Consider the following 15,867-nt stretch of genomic DNA (forward strand, 5'->3'; position numbering starts at 1 on the left):
ATCAAAAAGTATAAAATAATTGCTATATATTTACTACCATTAAACTAAATCTAAACCACAACCTTAACTTCCCTAACAACAACAAAATCTAATGAGTTATTTTCATTGTCCCCACAAATACACAAGACGCAGAAGCTGCAAAGAGATACCTTTCATTAGCTTAGCAAATGGCTCAGGACACGTAGATGGAATTGGTAAAGTGAGCTTATTGACAGCTACTCCATAAGCCACAGCAAGGCCATCAATGCCGCGATAGGGAACTTCTCCTGTAAGCAATTCCCACAGCAACACTCCGTAACTACAAAGCAAATTTTAATACGTAGATTAAAATAGTTAAAATAAAAGAATTAAATGGTGTCTTTCCAATATCGATACAAAATTGGTAACCATTACCTTCCTTTGGCTAATCTTCAATCTCTTCTTATTCATTGCTTTTATCATTGCTGCTTATAAACATGTTCAAGTTTCCTGCATCTTAGAACAAAGATTCCCAAACCTTTCCTTAATCCTACCATTCCCTTAAGTGTTATCCAAAATGTCTCTATCGTTTCACACCCAAACTTCTAAAAACAAACAAACAAAAAAATATATTTCTTTGCTCCACTTCCTTGTCTCTCACACTCACTTTTTAAATCTAAATTACTTTCTTCTCCTGCTATAATAGCTCTCTTCAAAAATCTTTTGTGGCTTCCTCTTGCTTCTAGGATTAATACAAACTATTTTGCTTGGCATTTAGCCCTTTATAATCCAAGTCTGGCTTACTTTTCCAAGATGGTTATAAATTACTGCTTTTCACAAACTATATACTTCAACCAAATGGTTCCACTTAATGTTCCTCTATTCATACAAAATATGGCATCTCCACCACTGTGCCTTTGCACAGGTTGTCTCTCATACCTAGAATGCATTTCTTCACTTCCCTTTCACAAGAAATAGTTCCTTTCATAATTTAGCTCAAAATATCTCCTCTTAGAAGAAGCCTTTCCTGATCCCTTTAGCAACTAATCCCCATCTTCCAAAAAATTGTATGTATGTATGTGTGTGTGTGTATACACACACACATACATACATGTATATATACATATACATATATAACAAAGTAAAAAGCAACATGGCATCATGAATAGAGACCTTGCCTTGAACAAAAGACCTGAGCTCAAATCCCATTTCTGACATATACCGACTGTGAGATCACAGCTAAGTCACTTAAACTTTTTAGTAGTCTAGGCTAACAGTATCAAACTCAAACAGAAATATGAACCACTATACTGTACAAAAGACTTCCTATAGGCCTCATACTGACTTAGAAAACCATATATGTTTACATATACATATATAAATAAATATTATTACTACTACTTCATTATATTAAAATCAGGAAAAATATTCTATAATTTTTTAAAAATTTTTTCTGGTAATTCATGGACATTAATTAAAAAATATTTCCTTATGAATTATGTTGGGAGAGAAAAATCACAACAAAAGATGAGAAAGAAAAAAACAAAAGAAGAAAAAGTGAGACCTTTCTGGTCTAGGCAGAGCTGAACATATAGTTCTGTGTGTAATATTGTAGGAAAAATATGATAAGCTAAAGAATGTCTAAAAGCGGGCAAGCAGGATAATAAAGAGCCTCAAGCTCATACCAGTACTACTGATCCTTATCCTAAAGAAAATGAAATGTGGGCAATGCTAGCTGTCCTCAAGTATTTAAAAGGCCATCTTGAGGAAAGGAGACTACCTGCCTGGCTACAATGGACAAAACCAGAAGCAATGAGTAGAAGTAAGCAGAAGCTGCAAAGAAGCAAATTTAGTACTGATACATGAGAAAACTGTCCTAACGAATGGTTGGATATGAAAGAAGAATGAACTTTCTTATGAAGAACTGAACTCCCTGTCACAGGAAATTTTTTAAAACTTTATTTTTATTATCAATTTAACTATCCACTAACACAAGCATTGCAATAAATAAAAACAACCAGCTAAAAGAGTTATCTGTTATACCAATAACTTCTAAATCTTAATCAGAATTGAACAAAGTAGCAACAAAATTGTTTTTGTGTCTCCTAAATTTTTTTTTGTTTTTTCCTGTATATTTTATAATGCTTAACATTCTTCTTTCTTCTTCTTTTTTTTTTTTTTGGCATTTCCTAATTCACTTTTGCCTTCTCTTTTGTAACAAAAAGGACACTAAAAGGAAAACATACCAAAACACTGACCACACACAAAAATCTTGTTCAGGCAAAAGATAAACTGGATATGCCAAGATTCTCTTCCAGATTAGTCGTCTTAAGAGTTCCCTTTAAAAGATAATCAAAAACACTGGAGGGGATGTGAGAAAATGGTGACACTAATAAATAATTGGTGGAGTTGTAAACTGATCCAACCATTCAGGAGAACAATTTGAAACTATGCCCAAAGCACTGTAAAACTGGACACATCCTTTGATCCAAATGGACCACTACTGGGTCTGTATCCCAAAGAAATCATAAAAGAAGGAGGTCCCGACCTGCAAAAATATTTGTAGCAGCTCTTTTTTGTGGTGACAAGGAAATGGAAACAGAATGGATGCACACTAGTTGGGGAGTAGGTAAATGAATTATGGTAATGAACAGCCTGATTTCAGAAAAGTCTGGAAAGACTTACATAAAATGATCCTGAGTGAAGTCAGCAGAACCAGGAAAAACCATTGTGCCCAGAAAGACTGTGTGATGATCAAATACGACTGACTTAGCTCTTCTCAGCATAAATTCATCTAAGACAATTCCAATAGACTGGATGAAAAATGCCTTCTGCAACCAGAGAAAGAACTATGGAGACAGAATGTGGATTGAAGCACACTATTTTCACCTATTTTTGTTCCTGTTATCTTATGGTTTTATCCTTTTGTTCTGATTTTTTTTTTCTTAACATGACTCATGGAAATATGTTGAAGACTGATTGTACACATATAATCTGTATCAGTTTGCTTGCTGTCTTGTGGAGGGAAATGTTGAAAACCATCTTTACTTGTAAGTGGAAAAATAGGATACCATTAATTTTTTTTTTAATTTTGAGGAAAAAAAAAAAAAAAAGAGTTCCCTTAAAATCCTGAGATTCTGTGGTGCAGTAGTGCCAGAGATAGAGAAGAGAGTAGGAGATAATAAAATGACAATTCCTGTAGATTGTTTTCCCTAGAAGTTTAACTGTAAAAGGGTGGAAAGAGAATAGTAGTAAAGATGTTTTTAAGTATGAGAAAGATCTGGCTATGTTTGTAAGTAGCAATGAAGAAAACAGTATATAAGATATGCATATGAAAGACTGCCACAGAAAGACAAAATGACTGAAGGGGGCAGTTCCTGGAGAAGCTGAAAATAGATAGGATAAAGGGCAGAGGATTTGTCCTTAGCAAGGAAAGGTGTCAGTTGTTTAGTGACTGAAACAAAAAAAAGGCATTTGGGAGATGATGCAGAGATATGGAAAGAAACAAAGTCAGAGTTCATGATAAATGCTTTTCAGTTTCTTAATAAATTAGGAAGTAAGGTTCTCAACTGAAAGGCAAGGAATACAGGGGTATAAGGGATCTTAAGTGAGAAGATCAGAACCACTGTATGAATCAGGCATGACCATATTAAAAGAATATTTCTATTTATGAAGTATTTTGGCTAAATTGGCATTGTTCACAAAGTTCCAAGTTTGCTATTATATGTGGATACATGATTCAAAATGTCTATATAACTCTTCCAATTATTTTCTATTTCTCTTTCCTGGCCAATTCTTTAATTTTCCTTCCAATTTCTATAAGCCTCTCTTGTACACTGGACATAACATATTAATTTTGAAGTAAACATTTAAAAAGAAATAACAATGTACAGAATAATTATATTTGTCCTCAGAAAAGCTAAAATACCCATACTGAAATGAATGTAAGCCACAGTGCTAAAATGAAATGTCTTTGAAAGGGAAAAAAAAAAAAAAAAAAAAAAAAAACTACAGATAAACACTAAAAAAATATAAAATTTCCAAAGAACATACAATCCCAATCAAAATGGTGGTAGTATATTCTAAAAACATTTTTTTCAATTACAATGAGTAAAATATTTGACATTTAGCACTTTGTTTTCATATCTCTTAATCTTTTCTATTCAAGTCAGATTTGGGGACAAAGAACAACCTAAATTAAAGAATATGATACATCTGAGCATGAAGAATATTAGTATAGTTTTAAAAAATTCTAATGGTGATCTATTTACTACTGGGCTCTAGTACAGCCTTTGAGAAAGCTAATCTGGGCTTTGTAAGATGCTGGCTAGGCAAATCCCATAACCTCTTAGTTTTCCAGGTCCATGGTATCAAATTAAAATAGAAGGGGATCTCTGTGGGCAGCATATTAATTTAGAAAAAGCTAATATATGATTTTCTATGATATAATATATTTTTACTGATTCTGTTAAATACTTCCCAATAATATTTCAATCTGTTTCAGGATGTACTTTGGATTTCTGAAGTTTGATACTTCTATTCTAGGCAACAATTCTCTAACACTTAAGTTGAAGAAAAAATGCTGACCTTCATACAAAAAGCAGTTTTGTCAACTGGGCGCTCACTCCCCATACTAGGGAAGTCACAGGTCCAGGTCCTATTCCTAATCCCCAATTTGGAAGCTGTATAGATGGGAAAGGGGAGAAACTTGACACAGAGAAAATAATTAAAAAGATAATGCAATAATCTAGGCAAAAGGAAATAGAGGTCTTAATTGTAGTAGTGATGATTGGAGAAAACATACAAAAGAATGGAAGAAGAATCAATACAACTTGGTAAACAATTGAAAATACGATTAAAGACAAGAAGAGTCTGAGATGATAATTCTGAGATGTAAATTCACTGAATTGGTACAAATACAGTTTTGAGGAAGTAATTTTAAAGAATAAAGAAATAATATATCATTTAATTTTAAATTAACTGTGAGGTTATAAAAGCCTAATATGAGAATGTACATGAGAATATGAGGATTTTCATATTCAAGGGGATCATTAAAGGCAGAATGTAAATGAGGTTGTTCAGTACCATAATGGACTATATTTAGAGCAGAGATCTCAAAATAGGGTTTATATTAGAATACTTTGTAGCTTCAGAATCTTTTATGGTTTTATTCAAAGAACTAAATAATGAGATAAATACTTTTTGTATGAGAAACAAATAATTTGATAGCACCCACTGATTTAAATTAGCATACATTTAAAAACAAACAAGCAACTTGTTTGGAACCACGGGGACAGAAGAATAAACTGAGATAAGTAAACCTAACCCTACTAATGTTTTGCAACTGATGTAGTTAGTAATGAATTTCATATATAAAATACAGTTAGTGATAGATATATTAATCTTTGTAGCTGAGTCACACATCAGAAGGACAGTGAGGATTAAGAGGTAATTACTTAACAATTGTATAGTGCTTTGATATTTTTAACTCAAAAATGTGTAATAAGATTTAATTATATATTTTATTAGCTTTGAAGTAACAACTGATGCTTAGATAAAATACATTAATATTCTAAGTCATTTAATAAATTGAGATTACAAAAATTAGAAAAACACAGAAATAATTTTGATACTACTAGGAATCTAATTATTCTTAGTGCCTGTTAATATGGAAATATTAGATGTATATTCATCTAAAAATGAGCTGTTCATATCCTTTGACTATCAATTGGGGAATGATTTGAATTTTTATAAATTTGACTCAATTCTCTGTATTTATCAGAGACACCTGTTTCTATCTTTCTGCTTTCATTCTAATTTGGGAGCATTGCTTTTATTTTTGCAAAATCTTTTTAATTTTACATATAATCAAAATTATCCAGTTTATAGCTAGTAATGTTTTCTATCTTTTCTTTGATCAAAAATTCTACCCTTTTCCACAGATCTGACAGATAAATTATTCTTTCTTCTTATTTGCTAATGGTATCTTCCTTTATGTCTAATCATGTTCTGGTATCTGATATATGTTGGCCTATACCTAAATTCTGCTAGTGTATTTCTAGTTGTCCCAGCAGTTTTTGTCAAATAGCAACTTCTTATCCCAGAAGTCATCGGGTTTATCAAACAGTAGATTACTATAGTCATATATGATAATCATATATGACTATCTTGTGTACCTAATCTATTCCACTCATCCACAACTCTATTTCTTTACCAGAACCAAATAGCTTCGATGACTGTCACTTTATAATATAAAGAACTGATAGTCATCTTCCTTTGCAATTTTTCCATTAATTCCCCCTTGATATTCTTATCTTTTGTTCTTCCAGATAAATTCTGTTCTCATTTTTCTTAGATCTATAAAATATATTTTTGGGAATTTGATTGATATGAAATTGAATAAGCAAATTAATTTAGGCAGAATTTTTATTATATTGGCTTAGTCTATCTATGAGCAATTGATATTTTTCCAATTATTTAAATCAGACTTTGTTTGTATGATAAGTGTTTTATAAGTGCTCATATTGTTCCTGGATTTGTCATTGTAGGTAGACTCCTGGAGAAATATTGAGGATTTATTTTGCTAAAGTTATTCTTTATTTCAGCTAATTTTAGTTGATTCTCTGGGATTCTCTAAGCATACCATTATCTCATCTGCCTTATCTGTGTGTTTTTTAATAAATAAGGTACTGGAGGATTGTGGTTCTTAATCCACTCTTCTATCTGCTTTTGTTTTATAATTCATCCCATTGATATTCACAGTTATGATTATTAACTATGTATTTCCCTCCATGCTATTTTTACTACTATATATCCTTTTCTGCTTTCACCCTGTCCCTAATCACCAGTATTTTGCTTCTGGCCATCATTTCATCCAATCTACTCTCTATTCAATGACCTTTACTTATCTTAATCTCCTCCCCATTCTATTTAGTTAAAAGGTAAAATAGAGTTCTATACCTAACTGATTGTATATTATTTACACTTTTAGGCAATCATGATAAGAGTAAAATTCAAGTAAGGGCTACTGTCCCACCTCCTACCTTCTCCTCTAATCATTCTTTCACACCTATTCATGTAAGATAATTTTCCCAGATTCTCCTTCTACTTTCCTTCTGTTCCCAGTTTAGTCTCCCTTTTTACCCTTTAATTATTTTTTAAAAGGAAGAATATTATCCCAGAGTTACATTATATCTACACCTTTTGTCTATAGATACTCCTAACTGCAAATACTGATATAGTTCTTAAGAGTTACAAGTTTGACCTTCCTATGTAGTGATGCAAACATTTTAGTCATATTAAATTCCTCATCTTTCCCCTTGCCTTTTTACCTTTTTATGCTTCTCTTGAGTCTCATATTTGAAAATCAAAAACATTTTAAATAGTATTTTATTTTTTCTAATTACTTGTCAAGACAATTGTTAGTGTTAATTTTTAAAAAAAATTTTGAGTTCCAAATTTTTTCTTCCTTCCTCCTCTCCTCTTTCTAAAATAGTAGGCAATTTGATATGTTATTATATATATGCTACCACTTAAAACATATTTCCATATTAATCACAGCTGTGAAAGAAGAAACATAACAAAAGAAAAACATGAAAAAAATAAAATAAGTATAAAAATCTTGTGTACTTGTCCTAGATCATTGTGTTGCTGAATCATTCACAGCTGATTATCACACAATGTTGATGAAATTGTGTACAATGTTCTCAGAGTTCTGCTCGTTTCACTTTGCGTCAGTTCGTACAAGTTTTTCCTTTTTTTTTTTTCCTGAAATCTACCTGTTCATTTCTTATTGCATAATAGTATTCTATTACATTCATCTACCACAGCTTTTTTAGCCATTTCCCAATTGATGGGCATCCCTTCAGTTTCCAATACTTTACCACCATAAAAAGAGTTATTATAAACATTTTTGCAAATGTAGTCATTTAATGATCTCTTTGGGATACCGACTTAGAAGTTGTATTGTTGGCTCAAAGGGTGTAATAGTTTCCTTGTCCTTGTCGCAAATTTTCAAAATGCTTTCCAGAATGGCTTGATCAGTTCACAATTCCATCAGCAAGGCATTAATGTCCCAATTTTCCCATATCTCCATTATAATTTTTTCTTTTTTTGTCACATTAGGTAATCTGATATATCTGAGAGTTGTTTTAATTTGCATTTCTCTACTTTAAAATGTTCTAAATCACTTCATTTGCCTATAGAGAGCTTTGATTTCTTCATCTGAAAACATACATATCCTTTGACCATTTATCAATTGTGGAAAGACTTGTATTCTTATAAATTTAGCTCAGTTATACATATATTTTAGTATCTCTTATGAAGGCGTCATTTCCCAAATTTAACTCTGTGATAGAATAACAGAGACCTATTCTTTGATAATTGATTAAAGTATAATGTCCAGGTCCTTTTGTTTTGATCATGTCTTTCTAGTCCAAAAATTCTTAAATTATTTCTCCTGGATCTATTTGCTAGGTCAGTTGTTTTTCCATGGAGATATTTTACATTTTTCTTTTTTTTGATCTTCTTTTTTATATTTCATGAAGTCATTAGCTTATCCAAATCTAATTTTTAAGGAGTTATTTTCTTCAGTTAGCTTTTCTATGTCCATTTGGCTCAATCTACTTTTTAAGTAGTTGTTTTTTTCATCAATTTAAAAGAATTATGTGCAAAAACCTTTTGTGAAGTTAGTAATTTCTTATAAATTCTAAGTTGCTTAAAGTGAAGTATACTACTATTCTCTCTACTATGCACTACTATTCATCTACCTAGATGTCTCAGCTGAATCAAGTTCCAAATAAACAAAACTGAACTCATGATTTTACTTCCTAAAGCTACTCCTCTTTCCAACTTCACTATTTCTATCTGAGATATCATTTCTTTATTCTCTCGAATTGAAAGCTTCAGACTCTTTTTTTCCAAACTTCTTATCTAGTCTATTACCAATTCCTGGCAATACGGGGCTGTCTTTAAATCTACAAACAATTCATGATATAAAGAATCTCTTATATTCCTTTCTCTTTTATTATTATTATAGCTATTAACTTAGTACAAATTCCCTAGAGTTTGTTACAAGGTTCTACACTACTCCAGTAGCCTACTAACAGGTCTTTCCTCTTCCACTCTTGTTCCTCCAATAAAAAAGTACTAACATTTATATTGCATTTTAAGGTCTGCAAAGTACTTTATTAACCCTGCAATTTAAGTAGTATATATACATTTTATATATAAGGAAACTGAGGTTCTAAGAAATTAAGTGACTTGACTTGACATTACATAGCTTATAAATCTACAAAATAAAGAGTTAGCTATTTTACTCCAAAAAAAAGGCCTCTATTTCTTTATACAATTTTATACAATTGCCAGATTAATCTTCCTTGTGACTAGTCATAATGTATCCCTACAAGCATTAAATAATAAGAGTGAGCCAACAAGTAGAGATTTTCTGAAAATAAAAACCTCAATATCTATCCTGATCTATTTTTAAACTGGATTAAAAGTTTACAAGGAGAAACCATAAACAGAAAATATTCCTGGAAAAGAACTTAGTATCTTAAAGCACAGTAACTAATTTCACCAGAGTTGTTTATAAAAGCCAAATGAATATGGGCACTTACCTCCAGATATCACTTCCTTTAGAAAATAAGGATGACTTGATAACTTCAGGTGCCATCCATGCATATGTACCAGCTGCACTCATTTTGGTTGTTCTATGCCATTCCCTAGCCAGACCAAAATCTGTAATCTTCAATGTTTTATTGCAGATGTCATCATGTTCTATCTTCTCAAGTAGTAAAACTGCAAAAAATAGAGAAATGGGGAGATTTCAATTTGCCAACAAAATTGTTAAATATGCTTTGACATTTTAAATCTCTCTATCGGCTACTTCACATTTGCTTAGATTTCATAAATCCTAATTTTAATAAAAAAAATCTTCCTTGATTTCTCTATGTCATAAAGCTACCTCCACTTCATTTCTATTCTTTTTCAAAGACAATATCCTTTGGATACCCCTTCTTCTATAACACCTTAGAACAAAGTAATGAGATATAGCCCTAAACAAAGTATCATAAAACAGCCACCAGGACCAGAGGATGGATACTATGAATCACTAGTAGAGCATCATTCAATTTTCTTCCTCAATTGTAACAAAAAATTCTAGCAGACTATAACCCCTTTCCTAGATTTTCTTTCTTTCCCTTATTAAAAAACAAAAAAAAAACAAAAAACTACTGCTATCTATTTTTACCATTACTGTGTCCCCTTTCTGAACTCTGGCTTTCCAGATCACATATACACTCCTGCTCAGGACCAAAGGCAACTAAAATTGCCATGGAAATTACCCATGCATTCAGGTCATTATTTCTTCTCAAAAAGTTTAACTGGATCACTTTTTCTCTTAAACATCTAAACCCTTGACCTTATACGTAGATATTTCAATATTTACATCCATAAAACCTCAAGCACACTAGCTTTTCAGTTCAACTACCTCTTCAAATACTGTAACTTAAGCCATTTTTCCAACTTAGTCACAACAGCAATAACCTTTGATTTCTTCCATAATCCAAAACTCTGAAATTCTTATATCTGATTATTACTTCCTATTAATACACCTCTCTCCACTTAAAAAAAGAAAAGAAAAAAAAAAAAAAAACAGAAAACAACTATCTCCTTAATATAGATTCTAGTCACTTCATCTCTTTCTGCTTTCTTGAGCCTTGTGAGATGCAGAGCAATGTTAATCATTTTTGATAATTCAATTACCACCTATTCTCTTTTTTTAAATAAAGTTTTTATTTTCAGAACATATGCACAGATAATTTGGCAACATTGACTCTTGCATAGCCTTTGTTTCAGATTTTCTCCCCCTTTCCTCCCACTCCCTCCCCTAGATAGCAAGCAATTCAATATATGTTAAACATGTTAAAATATGTTAAATCCAATATGTATAAACATATTTATACAATTCTCTTGCTGCATAAGAAAAATCAGATCAAAAAGAAAAAAGAAAGAAAAAGTAAAAAATAGCATCTATTCTCAGCAGAAGAGGTTACCTCCTACTTTTATTGGAAAATGCAAAGAATCTACACTTCAAATGCTCTCAACATCCCTCACTGTCTGACCTTGGGACTGAACTGCATTAAAAAGTGAATGTAAACTTATCTAATCCATAATACCCAAATGGCTTTAGGGGGAAAAAAAAGTATGCTTTACATCTCATTCAGCCCTTCTGTCATCTTCTTTGTCATCTAACTTTTCACCATTTGGCTATGCAGCATCTTCTAGATTTGGACTTCCAGTAACCATGCCCCCAATTCACTGATGAATTAATCTATTCACCTTTGGAACTCTCATGCTGAAGCCAAGTATTTTTGATTGGCATTTGCTAACTCATATAATGTACTCTACCTAGCTGGTCCCAAACAAAATAAGTCTTCACAACTCATCCAGACATTCATTTGGACCATTTTGTCACCAGTCTACTTGAGCCCACCCTCTCTCCTCATCTTTTTTCCTATTTTTTGCTTTGAGAATGATAATTAATAATTGCAATGTTACCACTGCTCCAGAAAAGGTGAGTTAATCAATCGCTCTATAGATCAATTGACCAGCTCTATGATTTCCCACCCCATAACTTCCTTCTTTGCCACTATTCCCCTATGTGCTTTCTTATACAACATTAGAATATAAGTTCCAGAAGTACAAGACTAAGGTCTCGTGTTTGTATTTATATTTCTCACATTAACATTGTACCTCATACATAGTACATGCTTAATAAAAGCCCTTTCATTTAATTTTCATTCAGTTCTTTACCCTAGTCTTAGAGGAAGACTGTCAAACACTCTACACATTTACTCTTGATCCCAACTCTTTCTGTCTGTCTCCTTCATAGCTTGTCTTTTTAATTATCCCTTCTCCCTATTTTTCTATTATTTCCCTTATAACAAAGATGCCTACATCTCCCCCCACTCTTAAAAATATTTACTTGATAGTGCCAGCTAATTAAGTTACAATCCTATAATTTTTCTCCTTTTCACAACACAACTCATTTTAAAAAAAGCTTTATTGGGGCAGCTAGGTGGAGCAGTGGATAGAACACCAGCCTTGAATTCAGGAGGACCTGAGCTCAAATGTGGTCTCAGATACTTAACACTACCTAAGTGTATGACCCTGGTCAAGTCACTTAACCCCAATTGCCTCGGGATGGGGGTGGGAGCTCTATTTATTGGTTCCAATTACTACCCATTAACTTCTCAACCTTAGTCTTCTGACTATTCTACTCAATTAAAACTGTTCTGTCCAAAGTTATGAAGATATCTCAACTGTTAGATCCAATAGACATTTCCCAGTCCCCATCTTTCTCGACTTTTCTATAGCTTTTGATAATACTGAACTCACACCCTCCTCCTGAATACTGGATTTTCCTGACATTGCTTTCTTTTGTTTCTCTTTCTATGTGTCTAGCTGTTACCTCTCAGTTTCTGGGTTGGATTATCATCCATGTTACAAATTCCTTTTTTTACTCTATCCACTATACCTACTAGCTGCCCCTACTATGTAAGTATTCTCTAGGGCTCTGTTCTGGGTCTCATCTTTTCTTTACTTTCTCTTTTTATATTTTATAAAATCTCATGTGTTCATTTATTATCTTTACGTAGTTGACTACCAAATCTACTTATCCTCTTTTGGGTTCCATTCCTTCATCACCAATTCAAGATATCCAAAACAGAATTGTTTATCCTTTTTTCAAAACCTCCCTCTCACTCTAATTTATTTTTTTCTATGAAGGGCATCACTATTCTTCCAGTCATCTAGGTCCCCAACCTTGCAATCATCCTTGACTCTTTCTTCTCCCTCACCTCCTATCACCGTCTTATTTGGTTTACTACCAAACATATTTATTCTCTTTTATTTAGTCATATCACAAACTACTCTAAACTTTCATCATTTTCATCTTTATTGCTACCTCCAGCCTCTCCTGCCCTTCAATCCATCATCCAGTTCCCAAATTGATATTCCTAAAAACCAGGTCATAGCACATCATTATTTCCCTATGTCCAATCCTATCTCCTACAAATTCTTCAACGGTTCTCTTACTATTATCAAAATCAAATAGAAATTAACTACTGTTTTTGAAACAAATTATGAAAAGCTGTCTTTCCAGTCTATTTGCTATTCCTCTACATATGTTAGGTTCCAGTCAAAATGACCGACTTGTTTTTACTCATATATAAACTTTCACCTCTCAGTTCTGCACCTTTGCACAAAGGGTTCTCCATGACAAGAATGTTCTTCCTCTTCAACTCTACTACTGGCAATAGGTAGTTCCATTCTAAGGTTATTAGCTCAAGTGCTATCTTCTACCAGGCTTTTCCAATCTTCCCAGTTGTTAGAGCTACCTCTTTTCAAAATATTTTGTATACATTATTGCCTTTACTTTTACACACACACACACACACACACACACACACACAATCTCTCCCTCCTCAAGATAAATATAAGCTCTTTCAGGTCAAGGATCATTTCACTGTTGGTCTTTGTATCCTTGTGCCTAATAATGCCTGGAACATAGCAAATATTTAACAAATAGCTGTTGAATAGACTTGAAAAAGTAATCTACTTCATTCCACAATATTCTATAATCTAGATTATATTCTTCTTCCACTACCAACTCTATTAATGAACTTTCTTAAGGGATCATTAATCATTGCTTTATTTCTAAACTGTAAGACCTTTCCTTAGTATTCCATCTATTAAACATATCTGCTATTTTGACACTAGACCAGAGGTGTCAAACTTCCCATGGTCTACAAGAAAGCAATGCTGCAGTCTCAACAAGATAAAAATGTAACTGGGGAATGCTTAAGAAAAAATTTTAAAACTAGAATGCAACACAGATAATGTTAATTTGTGGTTTTCTAAGTCAACATGCAAAACCTTCAGGGATCTCTTTCAATTTGAGTTTAATACCACTATTGTAAACCATTTCCTTTTTTTTTCTGACTATACTTTTCCTAGAACACAAGTATTATCCTCTCTTAGTTCTCTTCTTAACTCTTTTAATCACTCTACTGTTGATTACTTAATATGCTGTATTACCTATGCTTCTTTGTTCCTATGGGCTTAACTACCATCTCCAAACAGATAACTATCAAATCAATAGCATGAGGCATGACTATTCTCCTAAATTTTTAAAACCCAATCTCAAATTACTTAAAAAACACTGTGAACATTGAAATTTTTTTTATCCATCAGTTCACCCTTACAGGATTCTGTATTTGCTAATAATAGCATTTACCATGTCAGTCATCTATGTTCTAAAAAGGTGTAATCTCTAATTTTCTTCCCTCATGTTCCACATATAATCAGTTGTTAAGGCTTATAATATCCACTCTCTTTCTTTTATTCCTACAGCTACCATCAATCTAGTATTGGTCTTCATTAGTAGCTACAAAAATTATTTCAAGTCTCCTGTTTTTCTCACCTCCACAACCAGTGTCCCAGTGCTGGGGGGTTTTAAAAAAAAAAAAAAGGCAGCTTTACTTGACCATAAAACATGGCAAAAGTAAAACTTCAGTGAACAAGGTACCACTAAATATGTCAGTAACACCCTTACTCCCACTTTGACCTTGCTGTCAAAGGGACAAAATGTACAAACACCAACCATTACAGCCATTTGATTCTGGCTTTAAAGGACGAGAAGAACTTCAATGGGTAAAAAAGAGGAAAGAATGACATTCCAGACTGAGGAAACAACACAAATAAAGGGATAGACGTAGGAAAAAATAAAACTCATCCAGGAGACAGTGAGTGTCCAGTTTAGGCAAAGCAGATAAAAAGGATAGATAAAAGTAGTACATAAATAAAGGGTATAAGGATAGAATGGACCAATTACGGAAATCATGAAACACAGGCTAGAAGTATTAATTTTACTCTTTGCAACAGGAAATTAGTGAAGAGTTTTGAGCAATGGACAGTCAACTCAGCTGGACAAAAATAAAAAAAAAAAAAACAGTCCCTGATCCATGGGCCTTACATTCTATTGGGAGGGATGAATAAATTATAAGGTAATTTAAGGATGAATCAAGCAGAGAAAAAAAATCTGGGAATCAATAAAAGTTCTAATTTGGAGGTAGCATTGAGAATTCTTAAAGTCAAAGCCAAAAAGAGATTGCTACTTAGACATGGACAATAGGTTATGCAATGGCATAGAGGGAGAAAAAGGAAGTCAAATTCAAGGAAGACTATCAATGTGCTGGAATTTATGTTATATAAAGCAGAATAACATAGGGAGACATAAGCACATCCTTAGAAAACATAAAGAGACAAATTGCCTTTTAAGAATCTATCTTCTAAGCTATACACATGCCTACTGAGCTTATTCTTGTGCATTCTGTTTCCTTAGGAGTAGGTTAAGGACAGGGAGGACCTGTTGCTAATGATCTTCCCTATTGCTTCTATTTTTCTCTAAAAAATAATAATGGAATAGAAAAGGATACATAGATGGTTATTGGAAAAAGTCTGAGGAACAATATACACAAAAGGTGGAAGTGATAGGAATGTAGTAGGAGAGGAGGCTTTCATTGTCAACATCTCAAATGAGTGAACCATACATGTTCAACCCTTCTTCACTACTAGGAAATTTTCACAATCAATACTCTTCACTACAATTCTTATTAAATTTTCACTCTTAAGTCCAAAAGTCTTTATCTCAGTTCTTATTGTATTATTAATAGAACAGTTGTTCTCTTTGTATCTTGACGTTGTTGCTTTTCCTTTATCAAATTCCTCATCCCTATCTATCTTTTATAACATCACAGACAATTATGCTTCTTTTATTAATGAAATTATTAATAAAGATAATTATCTGTCTTGTCTCCTTAGCAGCATTTCTTCCTTACCTATAAA

At 32.6% G+C, this 15,867-nt stretch overlaps 1 protein-coding gene across 1 annotated transcript in view; it reads right to left on the reverse strand.

Annotated features, from left to right (window-relative positions):
* The window catches only part of MAP3K21 (mitogen-activated protein kinase kinase kinase 21), a 68,695-nt gene that overhangs the window by 32,883 nt on the left and 19,945 nt on the right, over positions 1–15,867 (reverse strand). The window contains exons 2-3 of the mRNA XM_051993593.1: positions 9,576–9,756; positions 150–298 (exon numbers count right to left, since the gene is read on the reverse strand). Coding sequence (XP_051849553.1) covers positions 150–298; positions 9,576–9,756 — 330 coding nt within the window. The remainder of the gene's footprint in view (positions 1–149; positions 299–9,575; positions 9,757–15,867) is intronic.

Source organism: Antechinus flavipes, chromosome 4 (genome assembly GCF_016432865.1).
Source record: "Antechinus flavipes isolate AdamAnt ecotype Samford, QLD, Australia chromosome 4, AdamAnt_v2, whole genome shotgun sequence".
NCBI lineage: Eukaryota > Metazoa > Chordata > Mammalia > Dasyuromorphia > Dasyuridae > Antechinus > Antechinus flavipes.